The 26920-nt window shown below is 44.4% G+C and overlaps 1 protein-coding gene and 1 pseudogene across 4 annotated transcripts; both read right to left on the bottom strand.

The window, feature by feature from the left end:
• Window positions 1-1496: 1496 nt before the first annotated feature.
• On the bottom strand, window positions 1497-26896 carry LOC106994856 (uncharacterized). 3 transcript variants are annotated; one of them, XM_077981198.1, is made up of 7 exons: window positions 21176-21184; window positions 16484-16525; window positions 11729-11855; window positions 5224-5898; window positions 4283-4818; window positions 3760-4198; window positions 1497-3342 (listed from the first exon to the last, which is right to left on the bottom strand). In XM_077981198.1, exons 2-7 carry the CDS (start codon window positions 16496-16498, stop codon window positions 2996-2998), a joined length of 2139 nt encoding a protein of 712 aa, XP_077837324.1. In that variant the 5' UTR covers window positions 16499-16525; window positions 21176-21184; the 3' UTR covers window positions 1497-2995. The 3 variants fall into 3 exon arrangements, with proteins under 3 accessions (XP_077837324.1, XP_014980295.3, XP_077837323.1); XM_015124809.3 differs by lacking the exon at window positions 21176-21184 and adding an exon at window positions 26757-26896 and having other exon boundaries at window positions 1497-5898; window positions 16484-16571; XM_077981197.1 differs by lacking the exon at window positions 21176-21184 and having other exon boundaries at window positions 1497-4910; window positions 4995-5898; window positions 16484-16556.
• LOC144337281 (tropomyosin-like) lies at window positions 18447-23261 on the bottom strand (annotated as a pseudogene). Its single transcript, XR_013410241.1, has 2 exons — window positions 20004-23261; window positions 18447-19515 (listed from the first exon to the last, which is right to left on the bottom strand). The product of XR_013410241.1 is annotated as a tropomyosin-like (transcript).
• Window positions 26897-26920: the final 24 nt, after the last annotated feature.

Here is a 26920-nt window from a genome sequence, read left to right as displayed (position 1 = left end):
GAGCAATAAACCAACAGAGTCAGGCAGCAAGGGTCCAAAAACACCCGTGGGAACAGCGATTGGTGGCTCTCCAGGCAAAAGGGAAATGTCCTTAATAACTCCCATGCTGGAGTGCAGTGTCATGACCACAGCTCACCGCAGCCTCAACCTCCCAGGCTGAAGCCATCCTCCCACCACAGACTCCACAGTAGCTGGCCCTGCAGTCATATTCCACCATGCCCAGCTAATTTTTGTATTTTTTCTAGACAAAGTGGTTTCACCATGTTGCCCAGGCTAGTTTTGAACACGTGGGCTCACGTGACCCACCTGTCTTGGCCTCTGAAAGTGCTGGGATTACAGGCCTGAGACACTGCATCTGATCTCATCATAAATTTGATATTTCTTCTTGTTTCAATTTTAGCAGAATTTATATTGCTTTGATAAAGTCTCTTTTCAAACTCATGTCTTATCCTTCTGAGTGCCATAAACTAGAGTGTGTTCAGACTTGTTATAACAGACTTGTACCAGGTTATTTTGTTGCAAAAACTGAAATTCATGCACAATTTTCTCATAATACATATTTTTCCATGAACATCTTCAAGATCCCTTGTACTAGAAAACTGTATTTAAGAGGACATTTAAAAACTGTAGATATTCAAGTGCCACTTATTTCTGGGATGCAAGGATGGTTCAACATATTCAAGCAAATCAATGTGATATATCACTCGAACAGAATGAAAGATGAAAACCACATCATCTCAATAGATGGATAAAAAGCATTTCACATAATTCAAAATCCAGTCATCATAGAAATCCTAAACAAAATAGATAGAGAAGGAAATTTAACTCAACAATAGAAAGATCATCTGTGAAATGACCAATAAGTAAACAGTCAAGCAGGGAAAATGGAATGCTTTTCCTGTAGGATCTCACATGATGCAAGAATTCTCTCACCCCTTCTATTCAATCAATACTGGCTGTCCTAGCCAGAGCAGTGAAATAGCAGAGGAAATAAAACTCATCCAAATCGGAACAAAAGAAGTAAAAATATTTGTTTGTAGATGACATGATCTTCTATGCAGAAAATCACAAAGAGTCAACCAAAATACTACTGGAACTAGGTAACATATTCAGTAGATTTGCACAATACATTATCAGCACCAAAAATTAGTTGAATTTCCATACTCTAACAATAAACAATTTTAAAAGAAAATTTTGGCCGGGCGCGGTGGCTCAAGCCTGTAATCCCAGCACTTTGGGAGGCCGAGACAGGCGGATCACGAGGTCAGGAGATCGAGACCATCCTGGCTAACACGGTGAAACCCCGTCTCTACTAAAAATACAAAAAACTAGCCGGGCGAGGTGGCAGGCGCCTGTGGTCCCAGCTACTCGGGAGGCTGAGGCAGGAGAATGGCGTAAACCCGGGAGGCGGAGCTTGCAGTGAGCTGAGATCCGGCCACTGCACTCCAGCCTGGGCGGCAGAGCGAGACTCCGTCTCAAAAAAAAAAAAAAGAAAATTTTAAGACACTTCCATTTGCTGGAGAACTTAAGGAAAGAAATACTGGTGGGCGCAGTGGCTGACGCCTGTAATCCCAGCACTCTGGGAGGCCGAGGCAGGCGGATCAAGAGGTCAGGAGATCGAGACCATCCTGGCTAACACAGTGAAACCCCATCTCTACTAAAAAATACAAAAAATTAGCTGGGCATGGTGGCGGGCACCTGTAGTCCCAGCTAATTGGGAGGCTGAGGCAGGAGAATGGCGTGAACCCAGGAGGCGGAGCTTGTAGTGAGCCGAGATCGCGCCACTGCACTCCAGCCTAGGCAACAGAGTGAGACTCCACCTCAAAAAAAAAAAAAAAAGAAATACTTAGAAATAAACGTAAAAAGTCAGAAGTTTGTACCTTGAAATCTATAAACATTGATTGAAATGATTAAAAATGTAAGAGCTACAACCCATATTGATTGGAAAAATTAATATTGTTAAATGATTATATAACCCAATGTTATTTAGATTCAACACGATACCCATAAAAATCCCTATCAGTTTTTGTTAAAGACACAAAAAAGAGGCTGGGAAGATGGTTCACATCTGTTGGCCAGGCTGATCTCAAACTCCTGACCTCAAGTGGTCTACCCAACTTGGCCTCCCAAAGCACTTGGATTACAGATGTGAGCCACTGTGCCTGGCCCAATCCTCTTAAGATAAACACTTTAAGGTCAATTAATGCTTGAACTCAACGTTAAGTCAACTCAAACTCAAGTCAATGCTGAATTGACTCTAATGTCAATTAATGCTTGATCGTTTACTCTACTCATTGCATTTGGAACAACTACCTCCAACATGAATTTTCTGATATTCTGCAAGGAGAGAACTCAGACTGAAGACCTTGGCATATTGATGACATTTCTAAGATTTCTGTCCAGTATGCATTCTCTGACGTCTAATGAGGTGTGAAGTGAAGGCTTTGCCACAAACATCACACTTGTGAAGTTTTTCTCTTGTATGAATTCTCCTATGTTTTGCATAAGATGAAGCTTGACTGAAGACCTTGCCACAGTCATGACATTTGTAAGTTTCTCTCCAGCATGAGTTTGCTGATGAACCGTAAGGTATGAACGATGTCTGAAAAGTTTGCCAAATTTATTACACTAGTATGATCTATCTTCATTATGGATTCTCCAATGATTCACAATGTCGGTAGGGTTACTGAAAACTCTGTGACAATCATTGCATTAGTAAAGTTTTCTTACACCATGGATTGCCTGATGGTAAACAAGTGTTGACTGCCCACTAAAGACTGTCACGCTGATTACACTTGTAAGGTTTATCTCCAGTGTTAATTCTAGGATATTGTGCCAGGTGTGAATCATGCCTGAAAGCCTTGTCACAAACTTACATTTTTATGGTTTCTCTCCAGTATGAATTCTCCTGTGTCTTTCCAGGTTTGATGTGCGACTGAAAACTTTCTGACATTCTTCATATTTGTAAGCTTTCTCTCCAGTATGAATTCTCCTGTCATTCCAGGCTTGATTTGCGACTGTAAACTTTGTCACATGGTTTGCATTCCAAAGGTTTCACTCCAGTATGAATTCTATGATGACGTGCAAGGTGTCCTTGGTGATTAAAAACCTTACCACATTCATTACACTTGTAAGGTTTCTCTCCACTATGAAGTCTATGATGGCATGTAAGGTATGACTTCTGACTAAAGGTCTTGCCACACTCATTACACTTGTAAGGTTTCTCTCCAGTATGAAGTCTACGATGGCATGTAAGGGGTGTCTTCTGACTAAAGGTCTTGCCACACTCATTACACTTGTAAGGTTTCTCTCCCGTATGACGTCTACGATGGCATGTAAGCGCTGACTTATGAGTAAAGGTCTTGCCACACTCATTACACTTGTAAGGTTTCTCTCCGGTATGAAGTCTATGATGGCATGTAAGGGATGACTTCCGAGTAAAGGTCTTGCCACACTCATTACACTTGTATGGTTTCTCTCCAGTATGTCTCCTATGTCCTTCAAGGTCTAATTTCAAATGGAAAGCTTTGTCACATTCTTCACATTTGTAAGGTTTCTCTCCAGTAGGAAGTCTATGATGGCACGTAAAGGATGACATCCAGCTGAAGGTCTTGCCACACTCAGTACACTTGTAAGGATTCTCTTCAGTGTGAATTTTCTGATGTATTCCAAGGTTTGATTTGAAACTGTAAGCTTTGTCACATTCCTCACATTTGTAAGGTTTCTCTCCAGTATGAAGTCTACGATGGCATGTAAGGCGTGACTTCTGACTAAAGGTCTTGCCACAGTCATTACACTTGTAAGGTTTCTCTCCAGTATGAATTCTATGATGGCACGTAAGGTGTGACTTCTGAGTAAAGGTCTTGCCACAGTCATTACACTTGTAAGGTTTCTCTCCAGTATGAAGTCTATGATGGTATGTAAGGCGTGACTTCTGACTAAAGGTCTTGCCACAGTAATTACACTTGTAAGGTTTCTCTCCCGTATGAAGTCTACGATGGCATGTAAGCGATGACTTATGACTAAAGGTCTTGCCACACTCGTTACACTTGTAAGGTTTCTCTCCGGTATGAAGTCTACGATGGCACGTAAGGGATGACTTCCGAGTAAAGGTCTTGCCACACTCATTACACTTGTAAGGTTTCTCTCCAGTAGGAAGTCTACTATGGCACGTAAGGGATGACATCCAGCTGAAGATCTTGCTGCACTCATTACACTTGTAAGGATTCTCTTCAGTATGAATTTTCTTATGTATTCCAAGGTTCGATTTGAAACTGTAAGCTTCGTCACATTCCTCACATTTGCAAGGTTTCTCTCCAGTATGAAGTCTATGATGGCATGTAAGGTATGACTTCAGACTAAAGGTCTTGCCACACTCATTACACTTGTACAGTTTCTCTCCAGCATGAATTCTCCTATGTCTGTCACGGCTTGATTTGAAACGGAAAGCTTTGTCACATTCTTCACATTTGTAAGGTTTCTCTCCAGTATGAAGTCTACGATGGTCTGTAAGGTATGACTTCTGACTAAAGGTCTTGCCACAGTCATTACACTTGTAAGGTTTCTCTCCAGTATGGAGTTTACGATGGTATGTAAGGGATGACTTCTGACTAAAGGTCTTGCCACACTCATTACACTTGTAAGGTTTCTCTCCAGTATGAAGTCTACGATGGCATGTAAGGTATGACTTCTGACTAAAGGTCTTGCCACAGTCATTACACTTGTAAGGTTTCTCTCCAGTATGATGTCTACGATGGCATGTAAGGGATGACTTCTGAGTAAAGGTCTTGCCACACTCATTACACTTGTATGGTTTCCCTCCAGTATGAATTCTGCTATGTCCTTCAAGGTCTAATTTCAAACAGAAAGCTTTGTCACATTCTTCACATTTGTAAGGTTTCTCTCCAGTAGGAAGTCTATGATGGCATGTAAGGGATGACATCCAGCTGAAAGTCTTGCCACACTCATTATGCTTGTAAGGATTCTCTTCAGTATGAATTTTCTTATGTATTCCAAGGTTTGATTTGAAACTGTAAGCTTTGTCACATTCTTCACATTTGTAAAGTTTCTCTCCAGTATGAAGTCTACGATGGCACATAAAGTATGACTTCAGACTAAAGGTCTTGCCACACTCATTACACTTGTACAGTTTGTCTCCAGCATGAATTCTCCTATGTCTTTCAAGGCTTGATTTGAAACGGAAAGTTTTGTCACATTCTTCACATTTGTAAGGTTTCTCACCAGTGTGACATCTATGATGGCATGCAAGGTCTCGCTTCCGATTAAAGACCTTGCCACATACATCACATTTAAATTGTTTCTCTCCTAAATGGATTATCTGATGTTTCCTTAGGAGTGAGCTATAATTATAGACTTTCCCACTCTTACTGCATTGGAAAGATCTTTCTCTCACTTGTACTTCCTGTTTTTGTGTGAGTAATGAAGAATTCAGGAAATTATTCCCATAGTTATTAGAAATATGGGTTTTGGGATTACAAGAAATTCTTTGGGCAGATGAAACTGAGGAAGCATCGTTGATAGACTTTTCAACTTGATTATCAATTTTCTGTTCGGTGTGGAATATGTGCAGTTCAGGCAGATGCGAATGAAAGTTTAATCCAAACTGATCTTTAATAGGTTTGTTTCCAGCATGACTTTGATCATATCGGTCTGTACTACATGTCAACATTTTTATTTTTGTCATGGGTGCTTCATGGTCATTTCTTTTATCTTCTTGCCACTGAAAGTCAACATCATGAATATGTTTATGAATATCCTGGAAACAAAAATCTCCAATGTGATGACTTTCATGTCTTTGCAATGTCCCTGTGTGGAACACTTCTCTATTGCCTTGCGCTGTTGACAAGACCTCCTTCATTGTGCATTTGGAAGAGATATCTATAAAGTATAAACACCAAATGGTTTCAAATTAAGTACAGATGGTAAATAATGCTGAAATGTGTAAATATGACACACACAAAAATACTTATTTTAAACTTTCCAAACATGACCCTCAAAGCTTAGGAACAGAAAAGCATAAGATTCTTTAACAAATAAAGAGCTGTTGGCCGGGCGCGGTGGCTCAAGCCTGTAATCCCAGCACTTTGGGAGGCCGAGACGGGTGGATCACGAGGTCAGGAGATCGAGACCATCCTGGCTAACACGGTGAAACCCCGTCTCTACTAAAAACTACAAAAAACTAGCCGGGCGAAGTGGCGGGCGCCTGTAGTCCCAGCTACTTGGGAGGCTGAGGCAGGAGAATGGCGTGAACCTGGGAGGCGGAGCTTGCAGTGAGCTGAGATCCGGCCACTGCACTCCAGCCTGGGCGACAGAGCATGACTCCGTCTCAAAAAAAAAAAAAAAAAAAAAAAAAAAAAAACAAATAAAGAGCTGTTACATGTGCTTCAAATTACTTTTACGGAAGCCGGTTTCCAATATCGTGACAAAACAATGACAGGGCACAAACGTGTAGCCTAAAGTAAGGAATATTTTTCCATTGTGACCCTAAAATGTCTCACAGTTTGTAAAAAACATATCACTGTCACATCAATGTAAAGTATATATTATTCATATTTACAGCATATTTACTGTATACAAATAAATGCTACAGGACCACATGATATACTATATTGGTAAATAATCCACAACGAGCTCATGTGAGGATAACCAAAATCAATGGAAATTCTGTATTGTCAAACAATCATAGCACTGAGAAGATAAGAAAAGATTACAAAATTTAGCCAGGCGTGGTGGCCCACATCTGCAGTCCCACCTACTCGGGAGGCTGAGGCACAAGAATTATTTGAACCCAAGACGCAGAGGTAGCAGTGAGCCGAGATTGCACCACTGCACTTCAGCCTGGGCGACAAAGCGAGACTCCATCTCAAAAAACAAAACAAAACAAAAGTTAATACAATGTTTTTCTGAATAACTGTCATGAAATTACCTATGTCCTTGCAGAAAAGGCACGTTATATTTTTTTAAAAATTCTTTATTTTTATATTTTTGAGATGAAGTTTCACTCTGTCATAACCAGTTGGAATTCAATGGCCCAATCTCGGCTCACTGCAACCTCCGCCTTTTGAGTTCAAGCCATTCTCCTGCCTCAGCCTCCTATGTACTTGGGATTACAGGCACACACCACCATGCTTGGCTAATTTTTGTATTTTCAGTAGAGATAGGGTTTCAACATCTGGCCAGGCTGGTCTCAAACTTTTCACCTCAAGTGATCCACTCGCCTTAGCCTCCCAAAGTCCTGGGATGGCATGTGTGAGCCACAGCATCTGGTGGCACTTTGTGACATTAACTAGTGGACTGTGCATACCACATGCTGAAAAGCCTTATGTACAGATATAAAAATTAATTAGTAAAACATTGTAACCCATAAAACCAGCAAGCAAATAATAAGTACATTTATACAACCTGAAAAATTCTAAACAATTCGCTGTTTAAAAAAACGCCAAACTTCTACTTACCACCAGCACACAACATAAGAATGGAAATACATGTTAAGATCACTACCTTCTGATTTATGATGTCAAAAAGTACACAACATTATAAGGAATAAGAATTGACTAACGGCCGGGCATGGTGGCTCAGGTCTATAATCCCAGCACTTTGGGAGGCTGAGGCGAGAGGATTATGAGGTCAGGAGTTCAAGAGTAGCTTGGCCAACATGGTGAAATCCCAACTCTACTAAAAATACAAAAAAATTTGCTGGGTATGGTGGCAGGTGCCTGTAATCTCAGCTACTTGGAAGGCTGAGGCAGGAGAATCGTTTTAACCCAGGAGGTGGAGGTTGCAGTGAGCCGAGATTGCACCATGGCACTCCAGCCTGAGTGAGAGGGTGAGACTTCATCTCAAAATAAATAAATAAATAAATAATTGACTAATAGTGTCAGAGGGTGCAATTATGATGTCACAACTACATTTATAAAACAGCCAGGCAATACAGCAATTCTATATATGTATGCATTGTTGGCCTTAATTATCTAGTTCACTATGCACAAATTATAAAACGTAGAATGTGTACTGGGAAAATTTTTAAACTGAGATCAGAGAAAACGTTGTATAAATCAAATTGCACAATAAAAACATAAAAAATATGATGCAGGCTCCCTGGTCTGAATGTTCCTATTGTCAAAAAGCCGTGTTCAGAGTTCTTATTCTCCAATAGGATGTTCTGCAGATGGGGCCTTTGAGAGAATTTGGTCATGGGTGTTGAATACTGGTGAACAGGTCTTGCGCTTTCATAAAAAGAGATATTAAGGAGCCCATTTCCTGTTCGTCTTTCCCCCATGTCAGGACACGGCAGGAAGATGGCTGGGCTAAACCACGAAGAAGGCTCTCACCAGGAACAATTTGACTGGCACCTTGCTCTTGGATTTCCCCCTTTCCAAATTCATGAGAAATAATTTTCTATGTCTGAAGCCTCCCCAGTTCAAGCTATCTCTTTTGCTGTTTGTTTTTGGGACCGAGTCACACTCTGTCACCCAGGCTGGAGTGTAGTGGCACGATTCTCTTGCCTCAAGAGATTCTCTTGCCTTAGCAGAGTCTTACGTTGTCGCCTGGACTGGAGTGCAGTGGGGCAATCTTGGCTCACTACAACCTCCACCTCCCCGGTTCAAGTGATTCTCCTGCCTCAGCCTCTCAAGTACTTGGGATAACAGCCATGTGCCACCACGCCTGGCTAATTTTTGTATTTTTAGTAGAGACGGGGTTTCACCATGTTGGCCAGGCTGGCCTTGAACTCCTGAACTCAGGTGATCTGCCCCTCTCAGCCTCCCAAAGTGCTGGAATTACAGGCTTGAGCCACCACGCCTGGCCAATTTCTTGTATTTAGTAGATTTGAGGTTTCACCATGTTGGCCAGACTGGTCTCAAACTCCTGACTTCAAGTGATCCACCCACCTTGGCATCCCAAACTACTGGGATTAGAGGTGTGAGCCACCCTGGCCGGCCAGTCTAAGCTACTTCTGTCAGTGAAATGATTGAGTCAGGAACAGGAGCATCTCATCATCAACATCACCAAAGGCTGACAAATCTGATTAAACAAAGGAAGTTTAGAGCCTGTTCTATAAATCTTGCAATACTTGAAGCCATCTATAGCAATAACGTGTTTTAAAAATTTCGAGGCTGGCCAGGCATGGTGGTTCATGCCTGTAATTCCAGCACTATGGGAGGCTGAGGCAGGAGGATCATGAGGTATGGAGATCAAGACCATCGTGGCTAACAGGGTGAATCCCTGTTTCTACCGAAAAAAAAGAAAAAAGAAAAAATTAGCCAGGTGTGGTGGCATGTGCCTGTAGTCCCAGCTACTTGGGAGACTGAAGGAGAAGAATCACTTGAACCTGGGAGGCAGATGTTGCAGTTAGCCAAGATCGCACCACCACACTGCAGCCTGGGTGACAGACTGAGACTCTGTCTTAAGAATAAAAAAAAGAAAGAAATGAAAAAACTCTAAAGAGTAATTCCAACCCACAAACATATATAAAGTTCTCCAGTAAAGGTAAATAAAATGACAGACAGGCTGGACGTGGTGGTTCACATCTGTAATCCCAGCAGTTTAGGAGGCCAAGGTTGAGGGATCACTTGAGGATGGGGGTTCAAGACCAGCATGACCAAAAAGGAGAAACCCTGTGTCTATTAAAATACAAAATTAGCCAGGCGTGGTGGCACATGCCTGTAATCCCAGCTACTTGGGACACTGAGGCAGGAGAATCGCTTGAACCCACAAGTTGGAGGTTGGAGTGTCCCGAGACTGTGCCATTGTACTCCAGCACGGGCGACAAGAACAAAACTTCATCTCATCAACAAATGAATAAATACATGAATAGGCAAATAAAAGGACAGATACAGAAACTGGTATAAGTGTACCTTTTCTCCATAATTCAACTTTTTTCTGTGATTTAGAAGAAAAAAGCATGAAAAAACACTGTACATATATGTTAATGAAAATGCAACACACACAGAAATAATTCTGACATAGATAAAGAGTTCTAGTGGATAAATAATAGCTTTTGCAGGTTATGATTTTTTTTTCTTTTTTTTTTTTTGAGACAGAGTCTCATGCTGTCACCCAGGCTGGAGTGCAGTGGCGTAATGTTGGCTCACTGCAACTTCCACCTCCTGGGTTCAAGCAACTCTCCTGGGTTAGACTCTTGAGCAGCAGGATTACACGTGCCCACCATGGTGTCCAGCTAATTTTTGTATTTTTAGTAGAGACAGAGTTTCGCCATGTTAGCCAGGCTGGTTTTGAACTCCTGACCTCAGGTGATTTGCCTGCCTTGGCCTCCCAAAGTGCTGGGATTAGAGGCATGAGCCACTGGGGCACAAGAATCATTTGAGCCTGAGAGGCGGAGCTCACTGTGGTGAGCCAAGATCGTACCACTGCACTGTAGCCTTGGCAACAGAGTGAGATTCCAGCATAAACAAAGAAAGAAAAAAAGTAAATAGGAAGGGAGTCAAAGCATGTCTACACAAAAATGGAATTAAACCCAAAAATTAGGAAATGAGAAATGAAGAACAAAAAAAAAACTACAAGAAATACAGACAATATGTAACAAATTCACATAGGAAAGCTCTTCTCCATCAGTAATACTTGAACTGTAAGTATTTAACTCTGCATTCAGAAGGCAAAAACTGGCTGAATCAACAGGAACCAACTACATGTTGTCTACAAGAGACTTATAGACTCAGCCTTAAGAACACACACATGCAATTTTTTTTTTTTTTTTTTTTTTGAGACGGAGTCTCGCTCCGTCGCCCGGCTGGAGTACAGTGGTGATCTTGGCTCAACGCAACCTCTGACTCCCGGGTTCGTGTGATTTTGTTGCCTCAGCCTCTCAAGTAGCTGGGATTACAGGCACGTGCCACCACATCCAGCTGATTTTTGTGTTTTTAGAAGAGACAGGGTTTCACCATGTTGCCCAGGCTGGTCTTGATCTCCTGACATTGTGATCCACCCAGTTTGGCTTCCCAAAGTGCTGGGATTACAGGCGTGAGCCACCAGGCCCGGCTGCACATATGCAAACATTTCAAAAATAAAAGCCAATGATTAGGTATGGGGGTTGGCGCCTGTAATCCCAGCTACTCGGGAGACTGAGGAGGATCTCTTGAGCCCAAGAGATCAGGACGAATTTCAACAACACAGCAGGACCCTGTCTGGAAAAAAAACAAACTAAAAAAGTTGCCTGACATGGTGGCATGCACCTGTACCAGCTACTGGGGGAGGCTGAGGTGGGGCAATCACTAGAGCCAAGGAATTCAAGATTGCAGTGAGCCATGATCACACCATCGCACTCCACACTGGGTGACAGAGAGAGACACTGTATCTAAGAAAAAGAGAAAATATGGGCCAGGCACAGTGGCTCACACCTGTAATCCCAGCACTTTGGGAGGCCGAGGTGTGTGATCACGACATCAGGAATTCAAATTTGAGACCATCCTGGTTAACACGGTGAAACCCTGTCTCTACTAAAAAATAATACAAAAAATTAGCCGGGCATGTTGGTGGGCACCTGTAGTCCCAGCTACTTGGGAGGCTGAGGCAGGAGAACCACATGAACCCGAAAGGCAGAGCTTGCAGCGAGCCAGGATTGTGCCATGGCACTCTAACCTGGGCAACAGAGCAAGACTCCGTCTCAAAAAAAAAAAAAAAAAAAAAAAAGAAAGAAAGAAAATACAAAGATACGCAAAGGGCACATCCCCAGCAGGGAAGTTATCCTCACCCAGGGAAACCAGGTTCCTATAATTCTCCAACATCACGTCTCTGTATAGAGTCCTCTGAGCAGGGTCCAGGCATTTCCACTCCTCCTGAGAGAATTCTATGGCCACATCCCTGAACGTCAGTAAAACCTGAAATGAAAACACATTTTAAGGAAATGGTTATGGGAGGAGTTCTTATCTTTACAGAAAATGAGAAGAGGAGAGAAGGGAAAGTGTGGATTGAAATGCAGTGAATGTTCTAGCAAATCTGAGTGAGGGATTTCTCACCACATTTTGTCTTGCCAGTTGTGTTTTACTAAACTTTTTTTTTTTTTTTTTGAGATGGCGTCTAGCTCTGTTGCCCAGGCTGGAGTGCAAAGGTGCAGTTTCTGCTCACTGCAACCTCCACCTTCCAGGATCAAGCGATTCTCCTGCCTTAGCCTCCTGAGTAGTTGAAATTACAGGCATGCACCACCATGACCAGTTAATTTTTGTATTTTTAGCAGAAACGGGCTTTCACCATATTGGCTAGGTTGGTCTCAAACTCCCAACCTTGTTATCTCTCTGACTCAGCCTCTCAAAGTGCTGGAATTACAGGCCTGATCCACCGTGCCTGGCCCAGAAACTTTTATTGACACACCAAGTGACATTCAGTATCTAGATGAGACAGAGTATGAGTGATGTCTTCAGCGATGACAACGTCCAGAGTGAAACATCAGAAACTAAAATCTGGCTGGGCACGGTGGCACATGCCTGTTAATCCCAGTCAGCCGGGAGGCTGACACAGGAGAACTGCTTGATCCCATGAGCCAGAGGTTGCAATGATTTGAAATCATGCAACTGCACTCCAGCCTGGACAACGGAGACTCCATCTCAAAAAAAAAAAAAATTAGCCAGGCATGGTGGCAGCCACCTGTGGTTCCTGCTACTTGGGAGCCTGAGGTAGGAGGATGGCTTGAGCCTGAGGGTGGAGCTTGCAGTGAGCTGAGATCGTCCCACTGTGCTCCAGCCTGGGCAACACAGTTAGACCCAGTCTCAAAATAAAAGAAAATACATGAAAACTAGATTACTCAAAGTATGAAAATCCATTATACATATATACGTCAACAAAATAATGAAACCTACACGGACTCACATAAAACTACATGTTAATATAAAGGGTGGTCATTTTCCCCAGATTTTCAAAATGGAAAAGTTGTTCAAAATATATACATTTGTGTGTGTGTATGTATGTATATGTATATGTGTGTGTGTATATTGTGTGTGTGGGTGTATATATATATAAAGACTTTAAAAATATAAAAAGTAGCAAGTTATGTTGAACTGAAGAAGAATGCCATCTTGCTGGAAAAGGATACATTGGCAGTTGGGGGAGGGAAAATCTTGTCAGATCTAAGAAAACAGGAAATGCCCCATCTTAGAGGAAGCAATCACGCTTTCACCTGCCTGACCTGGAGGAATGTTCAGATATCTGTAGGAATGCAGGCGTGCATAGAGGCAGCCCCTATGGCACTCCTTATACAGAGAAAAATTGCAAAGGACCCACCCACTTGTCATTCAGCTAATTTCCAATGCAGATGGCAAACAGCAAGCTAGCCACATTTACTAACGTGAGAACATGTAAATTTTCACAATTAGCAGCATCAAATATCAAAGTAAAATATTTACTGGAACATAAAGAAGAAAACAGACACTGTGGTCTACTTGAGGATGGAGGGTGGAAGGAGAGGAGCAGAAAAAATAACTACTGGGGGCCCGACAAGGTGGCTCATGCCTGTAATCCCACCACTTTGGGAGGCCGAGGCAGGTGGATCATGAGTCAGGAGTTCAAGATCAGCCTGGCCAACATGGTGAAACCCTGTCTCTACTAAAAATATAAAAATTAGCCAGGCATGATAGCAGGCCCCTGTAATTTCAGCTACTCAGGAGGCTGAGGCAGAGGAATCACTTGAACCCAGCAGGAGGAGGTTGCAGTGAGCTGAGATCATGCCATTATACTCCAGCCTGGGCAACAAGAGCAAAACTCAGTCTCAAAAAAGTAAATAAATTTAAAATAGCTATTGAGTATGGGGCTTAACACCAGAGTGATGAAATAATCTGTACAACAAATCCCGATGACACTAGTTTACCTGTGTAAAAAACCTTCACATGTAGCCCCAAACCTAAAGTGAAAACACAAATATAATTTTTTTTTTTTGAGACGGAGTCTTGCTCTGTGCCTAGGTTGGAGTGCAGTGGCACAATCTCAGCTCATGACAATGTCCGCCTCCAAGGTTCAAGCGATTCTCCTGCCTCAGCTTCCTGAGTAGCTGGGATTATAGGCATGTGCCACCACACCCAGCTAATTTTTTTTGTTTGTTTGTTTGTTTGTTTGTTTTTGAGACAGAGTCTCGCTCTGTCGCCCAGGCTGGAGTGCAATGGCCGGATCTCAGCTCACTGCAAGCTCCGCCTCCCGGGTTTACACCATTCTCCTGCCTCAGCCTCCCGAGTAGCTGGGACTACAGGCGCCCGCCACCTCGCCCGGCTAGTTTTTTGTATTTTTTAGTAGAGACGGGGTTTCACCATGTTAGCCAGGATGGTCTCGATCTCCTGACCTTGTGATCCGCCCGTCTCGGCCTCCCAAAGTGCTGGGATTACAGGCTCGAGCCACCGTGCCCGGCCTACCCAGCTAATTTTTGTAAAAAAGTTATTTGTTTTTAAATTTACCTCAGACTTTTCTCTAAAGTCTCATAATGATGCTGAAATACACGTGTATGAGACTTGCTCTGACAACTAGCTCCCCAGTGAGTTTGGAAAGAGGGTGGAGGATGTGACAGGGAAAGGAGATACCTTATGGCCAAGGGTCTAAGCTGCAGCTTTGCTTGGAGTTTTATCACAAAACAAATATATTCATTATGTGATGTTTAAATATAAAAATATACATTTAATAATAATCATTGGGGCTGGGCACAGTGGCTTGCACCTGTAAACCCAGCCCTCGAGGAGGGTGAGGTGGGCAGATCACCTGAGGTCAGTAGTTTGAGACCAGCCTGGCCAACATAGTGATACCTGTCACTAATAAAAATACAACAAAATTAGCTGGGCATGGTGATGCGTGCCTATAATCCCAGCTACTCGGGAGGCTGAGGCAGGAGAATCCTTCAACCCAGAAGGTGGAGGTTGCCATGAGCCAAGATCATGTCACTGCACTTCAGCCTGGGTGACAGAACAATACTTTATTTAAAGTAAAATAATATTATAATAATTATAATCATTTTTAATGAAAACACCTGTTTCACAAGTCTCTCCCCAGTAACAAACACCACAGTCTCCATGAGCCTAATGTGCTAAAAATGGCTTAATGAATCTCCTGCTATTATTGAGGTTGATTTCATATTCTTAAAATAATGATGGAATAAAACATCTTCTATCGTTCATGTCTGTGTAATAACTTTCCATTCTAATTAGCAAGATTTTTGGAGTCAGAAACACAGTAACTCACTGAATTACCTAAAAACGTAGTATAAAATCAGGCAGAAACATTTCTCTATATTGGTTGCCTTTTCTAGAATTTACCACGTACTGTGTGCATATTAATACATGACTTCTGTTGCGGGAAGTCAGGGACCCTGAACAGAGGGACTGGCTGAAGCCATGGCAGAAGAACATAAATTGTGAAGATTTCATGAACATTTATTAGTTCCCCAAATTAATGCTTTTGTAATTTCTTACGCCTGTCTTTACTGCAATCTCTGAACATAAACTGTGAAGATTTCATGGACATTTATTGATAGACTTCTCCAATCAATACTCTTGAGATTTCCTATGCCTGTCTTTAATCTCTTAATCCCATCGTCTTCATAAACTGAGGATGTATGTCACCTTAGGACCCTGTGATGATTGTGTTAACTACACAAATTGTTCGTAAAACCTGTGTGTTTAAACAACATGAAATCTGGGCACCTTGAAAAGAAAACAGGATAACAAGGATGTTCAGGGAGCAAGGGAGATAACCATTAGGTCTGACTGCCTGAGAGCTGGGCAGAACAAAGCCATATTTCTCTTCTTTCAAAAGCAAATAGGAGAAATATCGCTGAATTCTTTTTCTTAGCGAGGAACAGCTCTGAGAAGGAGAATGCGTTCCTAGGGGTAGACCTCTAAAAGGGCCGCTGCAGGAATGTCTGTCTTTTACGGTTGCACATAAGGGATGAAATAAGCCCCAGTCTCCTGTAGCGTTCCCAGGCCTATTAGGACGAGGAAATTCCCGCCTAGTAAATTTTTAGTGAAACTGGTTGTCTGCTCTCAAACCCTGTCTCCTGATAAGATGTTATCAATGACAATGCGGGCCTGAAACTTCAATAGCAATTTTAATTTCACCCTGGTCCTGTGATCTTGTTCTGCCTCAGTTGCCTTGTAACATTTTACTACCTTGTGAAGCACGTGATCTCTGTGACCCACATCCTATTCGTATACTCCCTCCCCTTTGAAAATCACTAATAAAAACTTGGTTTTGCAGCTTGGGGGGCATCACGGAACCTGCCGACATGTGATGTCTCCCCCAGATGCACAGCTTTCAAATTTCTCTCTTTGTACTCTTTCTCTTTATTTCTCAGACCGGCCAACACTTAAGGAAAATAGAAAAGAACCCACACTGAAATATCGGGTGCCAGGTTCCCGATAGACTTCCATTGGCAGTTGCTCTAATCCTGGTCTACAGAGAGCTGACAGTGCATCCAGAGGTGGTCCCAGCATTTCTGATAGGAAGGAGACACAAAAATCCACTGAAAATGTCATCTCACCTGAGGAAGAGCCATCCCTGACTCCTGAGCTTTCCTCTTCCTCTTCTGGGTTTCTTCCTCACATACGAAGATTCTTTAGCAGTCAATCCTGAAAGTTAGAAATATGTTGTTTATTGCTCAAATCCACACACCCCCTCCCTGTAACACAATGAAACATACAAAGGAGACCTCACCCTAGGAAATATGGTCCCCTCTACCGCCCACTTCACCAGGGACGATAAACTCTAACAGGAAAACTCCCACTTCTCTCGTGGAGGAGCCCACATACACACTGCAGCAGTGGGAACCTGGGCTGGAATGAGCTCCTCTTCAGGGTACAGACCCAGCCCTGACCAAACCCCATGCAGAGGCTGGGTGTGGTGGCTCATGCCTGTCATCCCAGCACTCTAGGAGGCCAAGGCACGTAGATCTCTTGAGCTCAGGAGTTTGAGAGCAGCCTGGGCAACATGGTGAAACCCCATTTCTACCAAACACACAAAAACTTAGCCAGGCATGGTTGTGCACGTCTGTGTGTCTGTGGTCCCAGCTACTTAGAAGGCTGAGGTGTGAGAATCTCTTCAGCTCAGGAGTTTGAGACCAGCCTGGCCAACACGATGATACCCTGTCTCTACTAAAAATAGAAAAACTGAGCCAGGCACAGTGGCTCATGTCTGTAGTACTAGCAGTCTGGAAGGCCGAGAAGGGTGGATTACTCGAGGTCAGAAGTTCGAGACCAGCCTGGTCAACACGGTGAAACCCCTTCTCTACAAAAAATTTAAAAAGTAACTGGGCTTTGTGGGTGTCTGTAATCCCAGCTACTCAAGAGGCAGAGGTAAGAGAATTGCTTGAACCCAGGAGGTGGCAGTTGCACCGAGCTAAGATCATGCCACTGCACTTCAGCCTGAGTGACAGTGTGAGACTCAAAAATAAAATAAAATACAAATACAATAATTAGCTGGGTGTGCTGGCACACACTTGTAATCTCAGCTACTTGGGATGCTGAGGCACAAGAATCACTCGAACCCAGGAAATGGAGGTTGCAGTGAGCCAAGATCATGAGACTGCACTCACAGCCTGGGTAATAGAGACTATCTTAAAAAAAAAAAAGCAAGCATTTCTGATGTGATTGATGCAGAGGTAATAAAACGTTAAGTAACATGATAGAGAATGAAGGGCAGAGGGAACTTCAGATAGTGGTGGGAGGGCATGAGAGACAGCTCTGAGCCTAGACCTGAAGGAGGAGAAAAGGGACAGTGCTGTGATCATTTAGGGACATAGGGTAAGAGCAGGGACAATGACCTGAGACAGGAAGGGTTTTGATATCTGGGAAAACAGAAAAGCAAATGTGACTGCAGCAGAGGGAATCAGGAGAGGAGGGCAAGCTCCCAGGAGGAGGCTGGACACTGGCAGGGGCCCTGGACACAGGGCTGTGGAGCCACAGTGAGGAGTTGGGCTTTTGTCCTGGGGAACACAGGAAGCTGGTGGAGGGTTCCCTGCCAGGGACGGACATGACCTGGTTTAGATTTAGCTGTGATATCCTAATACAGAGAAAGGCCCCAAAGATTGTCTCTGTCTGAGTCTACACCTCTGTTTCTTCCATTCTTTTGCATTTTTAAAAAATTTATTTGATTTTATTTTTGGGGTATCTCAACTGCAAAGAGGCCTTCCTCTTTCACTAATCCTCCTCAGCAAAGACCCTTTACGGGTGTTGGGCTGGGGGATGGTCAGGTCTTTCCCTTCCCATGAAGCCATATCTCAGGCTACCTCAGTAGGGAGAAACCTTGGACAATATCCAGGCTTTCTTGGGCAGATGTCCATGTGGCCTTCTGCAGTGCATTGTGTCCCTGGGTATTTGAGACTGGAGAATGGTGATGATTTTTACCAGGCATACTGCCTGCAAACACATTTTTAACAAAGCACATCCCGCACAGCCCTAAATCTGTTAAACCTTTAGTCAACACAGCATATGTTTCTGCAAGCACAGGGTTGGGGCTAGGGTTACAGATTAACAGCATCTCAAGGCAGAAGAATTTTTCTTAGTACAGAATAAAATGGAGTTTCTTATGTCTTCTTCTTTCTATATAGACACAGCCACAGTCTGATCTCTCATTCTTTCCCCCACAAACACCTCATGGCTTGGATGGAATCCAGGGCTCAGGAAATAAAATCTCTCATGGCCTCTGGAATGTGCCTAGACTTGCTGGTTCCTTGCTTCTAGCACTTCCAGGCTCATAAAACGGTTGTATCTTAAACTAGAATAACATGTTCCCCATGATCTCAAGTAGCAGAACATGTTCCATATAAATGCTAAACCACACACCTATAGATCATGTGCTGGATGCACCACTTCCTTTCAACCCCCATGGCCTCACCACCTGCTTCTTTGACCACCAATAAATAGTGTGGGCTTCCAGAGTTCGGGTCTTTTGTAGCCTCCATACTAGCATTGGCCCCCTGGACCCACCTTATGCATCCTTAACTTGTCTTTTCTCATTCCTTTGACTCCACCGGACTTCATAGCCCCGACAGCCTGGTGTTGGGTGTGGCCACCGCAACAGTTTCATGCCAATCCATCCCATATTTCAACATTAGTCCAGAAGGGACCAGAGGGCCTTGAGGGAAGCATGCACTTAATAGCTCACAGCTCCATATTTTCACAGATGACAGAAAAAAAGAAAACTAAAAATTAGCCTAACTGGTTAAACTACATTTTGATGTTAAGGTAAAAGGTCGGCCGGGCGCGGTGGCTCAAGCCTGTAATCCCAGCACTTTGGGAGGCCGAGACGGGCGGATCACGAGGTCAGGAGATCGAGACCATCCTGGCGAACACGGTGAAACCCCGTCTCTACTAAAAAATACAAAAAACTAGCCGGGCGAGGCGGCGGGCGCCTGTAGTCCTAGCTACTCGGGAGGCTGAGGCAGAAGAATGGCGTAAACCCGGGGGGCGGAGCTTGCAGTGAGCTGAGATCCAGCCACTGCACTCTAGCCCGGGCGACAGAGCCAGACTCCATCTCAAAAAAAAAAAAAAAAAAAAAAAAAAAGGTAAAAGGTCACTGATATCTTTACCAGGTACACACTAACACAATCAATCTTCTGTATTAGGTACCAAAGTTTTCCAACAAATAATAAAGACTAGAAAGCATGCAGACCTTGACATGAACCAGACGCAACTAGTTTCAAACAGAAACTATTTTGAAATTGTTTTCTAAAAAATCTAACAAATTCTCGGGTCAACAGGAAAATAACTGGAAAATATACTTGTACAGAAAAAAAATGATGTGAGCTGATTATAGTATGTGACAAAGGCATCTTTCAGAAGTGATTATTATTTTTACATCACAACATGCATTGAAGACATTATGCATTATGCTCACATTCCCTTAAATGTTGTTTTAAAAGTTCTCAAGTCTCTAGCCCAGCTGGAATCTCCAGGGAGAGGCAGAGACAGTTTGGTGAAAAAGAGGCAGGGGAGGAGGGGGTGGCAAAAAGAGAAAGCAGCCTTCCAGTTAAAGACCAGCCCTCAGTTAAGAGTCAGCTTCACACTGGGTGTAGTGGCTCATGCCTGTAATCCCAGCACTTCGGGAGGCCAAGGCGGGCGGATCACGAGGTCAGGAGATCGAGACTATCTTGGCTAACACAGTGAAATCCCGTCTCTACTAAAAAAGACAAAAAAATTAGCCGTGTGTGGTGGCGGACACCTGTAGCCCCAGCTACTCGGGAAGCTGAGGCAGGAGAATGGCGTGAACTCGGGAGGCAGAGCTTGCAGCGAGCCGAAATCGCGCCATTGCACTCCAGCCTGGGCAACAGAGCGAGATTCTGTCTCAAAAAAAAAAAAAGAGTCAGCTTCGGGCAGGCTGGCCGCAGGTGGAGTCAGAGTCAGAGGGAGGAGCAGCAGCAGGGGGGGACTGGGGCATTCTACATCTCACTCAGGTCAAGCAGAGTCTGGTCCCGCATCCTTGGTGTACAGAGGTGTTCCTCTTTGCTGCATTTCACTTTATCTTCCAAGTCATCAATTGTCTTTTCCAGTTTGACTACCAATCTCTCAGCAAACTCAGCACGGGTCTCTGCCTCCTTGAGATTATCAGTAAGAATCATCACCTCTTCCTCACATTTGTCTTCTTTTTGAGAGTACTTTTCTTCAGCTACACTCAAGACACTTCAGGTTCTGGTCCATCAGTCTGATCTGCTCCTCCATCTCTCGCCAACACGACTCTGCCAGCTCAGCTTGTTCTTCTGTGCCTTCCGTGTCTCCTTCAATGATCACCGACTTACAAGTCACCTCTTCATACTTTCTGCCTCTTCTGCAATGTGCTTAGCTTCTTTGAGTTGGATTTCCTGGAGTTCCATCTTTTCTTCATCTTTGAAGGCCTGGTTTTCAATAACCTTTATACCTCTCTCACTCTCATCAGCAGCTTTTTCCACTTCTCCCAGCTTTTGCAGGGCAGTGGCCAGGCGCTCCTGAGCACAGTACAGCTCCTCTTCAACCAGCTGGGTCCTATGGTTCAAGGAGGCCGCCTCAGCCTCGGCCTGTTCCCAGGCCCGCCTTTCTCCCTCAACTCCTTGCTGGAGGTGCTCAGCTCGCTCCTCTGCATCATCTGCCTGCTGCTGCAGAACCTGGATCTCACACTTCACTGTGTCGATGGTGGTGACCCCAGCCATGGTGCCCACCCAGCTACTACTCACGGTCCAGTTCCTGCTTCCTCCACTTAGCACTGCAGCCTCCTCTCTGTGATTAGGTATTAAAAAAGAAATTTTGAAAACTAAGATTTATCTCCGCTGGGCATGGTCGCTTTCGCCTATAATCCCAGCACTTTTGGGAGGCCAAGGCGGGTGGATCACCTGAGGTCAGGAGTTCAAGGCCAGCCTGGCCAACAGGGTGAAACCCATCTCTGCTAAGAGTACAAAAATTAGCTGGGCATGGGGGTGCGGGCCTGTAGTCCCACATATTTGAGAGTTTGAGGCAAAAGAATCGCTTGAAATCAGGAGGCAGAGGTTGCAGTGAACTGAGATCACGCCACTACCCTCCAGCCTGGGTGACTGCGTAAGATTCTGCCCCCCACCCCCCAAAAAAAAGAATAAAGAAAGAAATGAAGAGGAAACAGAAAGAAAATAAAGTAAATCTATTACACATGAGCACAAAAGCACTTTTGATGTCCCTTTTGTTTTTCATTTTATTTTTTGTTGCTTGTTTTTGTGAGATGGAGACTCACTCTCCCACCCAGGCTACAGTGCAGTGGCATGATTTTTGCTCACTGCAACCACTACATCCCAGGTTTAAGTGATTTTCATGCCTCAGCCTCCCCATTAGCTATGACTACAGGTGTATACTACCACGCCTGGCTAACCTTTGTACTTTTAGTAGAGACCAGGTTTCACCATGTTGGCCAGGCTGGTCTTGAACTCCTCACCTTAGGTGACCCACTCACCTCCGTCTCCCAAAGTGCTGGGGTTACTGGCTGGAGCCACCACATTTTGATGTCCCTTGTAAAAAGTACTATGTAGGCAAGGTGTAGTGGCTTATCTCTGTAATCCCACTATTTTGGAAGGCCAAGGCAGAAAGATCCTCTGAGCTCAGGATTTTGAGACCAGCCTGGGAAACATAGTGAAACCCGTTTCTATTAAAAAAAAATACAAAACTTGCCTGACTTGGTGGCTCATGCCTGTGATCCCAGCTACTCAAGAAGCTGAGGTAGGAGGATTGCTTGAGTCCAGGAGGTCGAGGCTGCAGTTAGAAGAGATCATGCTGCACTCCATCCTGGGTGACAGAGCCAGGCCCAGTCACAAAATATTAATTATTAATTAACTTAATTAAAAGTATTATGTTATAACAGAAACTGATTTTTTTTTTCCCACTTCACTGCACCACTTCCTACCCCACCCTCTGGGAAGGGAACAGAGTAATTCACAACTGAATAAGTCACTGCCTTCTGGCTGAATAGGGATTCCAAGTAGAAGCTGACTTCTATGCCAAGATTTATAGGATGTACATGTCTTCTTTTTTTTTTTTTTTTTTTTTTTTTTTTTTGAGACAGAGTCTCGCTCTGTCGCCCAGGCTGGAGTGCAGTGGCACGATCTCGGCTCGCTGCAAGCTCCGCTTCTCGGGTTCACGCCATTCTCCTGCCTCAGCCTCCTGAGCAGCTGGGACTACAGGCACCCGCCACCGTGCCCGGCTAATTTTTTGTATTTTTAATAGAGACGGGGTTTCACTGTGGTCTCGATCTCCTGACCTTGTGATCCGCCCGCCTCGGCCTCCCAAAGTGCTGGGATTACAGGCGTGAGCCACCGCGCCTGGCAGGATGTACATGTCTTATAGATAGGAATTTTAAAATTCTCAATCTCAGCTGTGTAATTTAAACAAGTTTTAAGTTATTAGAGTATATACACAGAAGTCAACATGTCACAGGTAATCATATCCAATGAATTCACCCACTCATCTGAACCCAAACTCACCTACCCCTTTTATTCTTTTAAGACAGGGTCTCGCTCTGTTGACCAGGCTGGAGTGCAGTGGCATGATCTCGGCTGACAGTAGCCTGGACTTCCTGGGCTCAAGTGATCCTCCTGCCTCAGCCTCCAGAATAGTAGGGAGTACAGGTGTGCACCATCATGCCTGGTTAATTTTATTTATTTATTTTTGGCCGAGACAAAGTTTCACTATGTTGCCAGGCTGGTCTCGAACTCCTGTACTCAAGCAATCCCCTGCCCCAGTCTCTGAAAATGGTAGGATTAAGGAGTGAGCCACAGCACCCAGCCCCCTTTTCAGGTACCAATGCAGCCTCATATGCAAGAAGAACAAAAATTATTATTTCACTTAGTTAAAGAAATTCCTGGAGTACAGGCTGAGGACAACCCACCTGGGTTAGCTGTAAATCATGCACCAGTAGTAGAATTAAAACCAGGAGCAACCCCTGTTCAGGTTGCAACGCGGGCAGCAATGATTATGCCACATTTTAAAGAGGAAGCCTTAGCTATGCCTCTCCTCCCAGAACCTCCTCTCCAAGAGGACCCAAGTTATACTCCAAATCAAAGAACCTGGGGTGCCCAAGAAGATGAAAAATATATTAAAAGAAAGTGGTAGACGTTCTTCTATAGCAGACCAGGCATTCCAAAGATGTTAGCTCCTACGTTTGTGAAGCAAATTCATCAAGAAACTCATATAAGAAAAACAGCATTAGAAATGTTATGTAGTGCCATTTCTTTCTTTCCTTTTTTTTGTTTTTGAGACGGAGTCTTGCTCTCTCACCCAGGCTGGAGTACAGTGGCACGATCTCGGCTCACTGCAACCTCTGCTTCCCGAGTTCAAGAGATGCTTCTGCCTCAGCCTCCCTACTAGCTGGGATTACAGGTGCCCATCAACACGATCGGATTTTTTTTTTGTATTTTTAGTAGAGATGGGTTGTCACCATGTTGGTCAGACTGGTCTTGAAATCTGGACCTCATAATCTGCCTGCCTTAGCCTCCCAAAGTGCTGGGATTACAGGCATGAGCCACTGCACCAGGCCACGAAAGAGCCATTTTTATGTGCTGTGGCTCTCTGCTGTCACTCCAGCCGTTTGTGAACAATACTTAACCTGTGCTCAGAATAACCCACGACAGGGGCCCACTCAGTCCCAAGAATTCAAGAAGTAGGAGCCAGGCCTTGTGAAAACTTGCTTATAAACTTTACTGAACTGCCCCATGCCAGAGGCTACTGGTATATGCTAGTGCTTAGTTGTACCTTTTCAGGATAAGTTAAGGCTTTCTCCACCACAACAGAAAAAGCACAAGACGTGACTAAAGTACTGATAAAAGACCTTATCCCCAGGTTTGGACTTTTGGACTTTAAAGTCAGACAATAGGCCGGCATCTGTAGCTGAAATAGTGTAAGATTTTACAAGACTGCTAAAAATAAAATAGAAGTTACACATAGACTGTCAGCCGCAAAGTTCAAGGAAAATAAAATGCATGAACTGGACACTCAAGCAGCTACTGAAGAAATCTTGCCAAGAAACTCATCTGAGATAAGATCAGGTGTTTCCTACGGTGCTCCTCGGAGATGGTTGCACCCGCACCAAACAAACTAGGTATTCACCTTATGAGACTTTGTTCAGTCAGCTTCCTCCAATCATAAGTCAAATTAAAAGTGAACTCCAAGAACTAGAGGATTAACTTTAAGAAAGCAAATGCAGGCTTTAAGAATAGCCATGCAAGAAGTCCATCACTGAATACGAGAAAGAATGCCTCTAAGTCTGACAGATCCAGTACACCCCTTTAAACCTGGAGACTCTGTTTAAGTTAAAAAGTAGAATCCAACTTCTCTAGGACCCATATAGGATGGGCCCTATACTGTAATCTCATCCACACCCACTGCTGTTAAACTTGCAGGAATCATGCCTTAGATCCACCACAGTCAGCTGAAACCAGCAGCTCAGGACAAGTGGACCAGCCAGCAAGACCCAGATCATCCAACTCGGCTGATCGTGAGATGAGACCAAGCTGCTGCTGAGGACGACAGCCCTGTTCTGGTCACTCCAGAGGCTGACCAGTCTATGCATGGCTGAAGCTCGAGGGGACGACAAGCCCTGCTCTAGACACACACTGGAAGCTGACAAATCTACCCACAGCTGAAGCTTGAGGACTAATCAAGGAAGTAAATGTGGTTAGAAATCTTAAGAGTAGTAGTTTTCCGGCTAGGCGTGGTGGCTCACGCCTGTAATCCCAGCACTTTGGGAGCCTGAGGCGGGTGGATTACGAGGTCAGGAGATCGAAACCATCCTGCCTAACACGGTGAAACCGGACTCTACTAAAAATACAAAAAATTAGCCGGGTGCAGTGGTGGGCACCTGTAGTCCCAGGTACTCAGGAGGCTGAGGCAGGAAAATGGCATGAACCCGGGAGGTGGAGCTTGCAGTGAGCTGAGATCGCGCCACTGCACTCCAGCCTGGGTGACAGGGCGAGACTCTGCCTCAAAAATAAATAAATAAATAAATAAAAAAGATAACACAGTTTGTGAAGTCGAACACCCCCACTTTAGAACAAGAGTGAAGAGAAAAAAAAAAGTCTGTATTTAGCTGTTCTTGTTTTTCTTTCATTGCAGCTACAAGACCACCAGCTATGCAAGGTCACAAGTTATGCTATGGTATAGATTAGGTGACCAATCATTACATGATTAACTGCTTTTATTTTGCTTCTGTAAGTCTGCTTATAAAAAGCCCACTCTGTCTTTGTTGAAATGCTCAGCTTTTTAGATGCAAATCCACTAAGCCAGTGCCTACCTTGAATAAACATCCTCTGTCTCCCGCATATCCGCCTCTCTAGTCCTCAGTTTCCCGCAATACCATCTCTGTGCCTCCTTTGCTCTCCCTCTTAAATTCTCTCTTCCCTGTTATACCCCCCTTTACCCGCTCTGTGGAACCCCAGATCCCCAGGTGTCCTCCCTGCTGTGGTTCTCCCTCTGTTCTCCTTGCCACCAGCACCACTCTGCTCTGTTTGTCCTGGCTCCAAATCCCTTCTCCTCTCCCTCACTCTGATGAGCCTCCCTCTTTGCTGTTCCTCTCCCTACCTTGCTGTCCTTCATCTCTCTGTACATCTAGCTTTGCTCTACATTTCTCCAGTTGCTTTTCTCCTCCTGCTTTTTTTTTTCCTCCTACATCTGCTGTCTCTTGACAAATCCCTCACTCATCCTCTACTTTGCCATCTGTTATGAGCCTTTCTTATTCTTTTTTCTGTCTCAGGTTTTCTACTGCTCTATGTCTGTCTCCTGATCCCTTTGGCCCACACAATCACCGGAGGCTTTGGACTAAGACACAGGAAGGTTTGGAGTAAAACACCTGCATCCCGGGGGAGCGCATTTTCCAGGGGCTGGAGATGGGCAGGCAAGAACAACCCATGTCACAGGGCAGGCCCCGGGCATCTCCCCAACGCGAGTTCAGGGAAAGTGGTGATTGCGGAGAGGAACCTGGGAAGTAGCAGGGCCCGCAGGAGGAGGGAGGTGACGGGGCAATGGCGCCTTAAGACAAGGGTAGGGTCTGCAGGATCCCAGGACCAGGCATAAGACGCGGCCTCCTCGGGACTGGGACGGCGGCGCTGCGCTCCAGGGGCGGACCAGGTCGAGACTGGGAGGCGCCCAGGGCGGGAATTCACCTCTCATAGGAGGACTTTAAAAAGCGCGGGGCGGGAGGAGTCAGAAAAAGTTTCAGAACAGGAAAGCTACATAATAGAAAATGTATACATTGCCCTACAGCAGAAAGACCCAGGACGGGAGGAACCTCAGGGCGACCTTAAACCCAAAAGGAAGCGAACCCCGGACTCTCACCTGGTCGTTTCAATTTGCTCTGGGTGAAGGAAGACGGCTGAGAATTTCCAGGTTTGTGGGGACCCCACGACCCAGGTACAGAAGCGCCAGGGACCTGGGAAGCGCAGACTTAACACAACACAGAGGGAAACTCACGCGCCACGATGGGACCGTCACTCCACGAG

The sequence above is a fragment of the Macaca mulatta genome, chromosome 19 (assembly GCF_049350105.2).
Source record: "Macaca mulatta isolate MMU2019108-1 chromosome 19, T2T-MMU8v2.0, whole genome shotgun sequence".
Lineage (NCBI taxonomy): Eukaryota > Metazoa > Chordata > Mammalia > Primates > Cercopithecidae > Macaca > Macaca mulatta.
The sequence above is the reverse complement of the archived record's forward strand: the minus strand, read 5'-3'. Positions and strand labels throughout refer to the sequence as shown.

What these genes read in the sequence shown, in the direction of transcription:
- LOC106994856 (XM_015124809.3), bottom strand. An exon ending in TAGGAACCTGGTTTCCCTGG is followed by an intron (nt 5,899 to 11,728) that starts GTGAGGATAACT and finishes TATACTTTATAG; the next exon opens with ATATCTCTTCCAAATGCACA.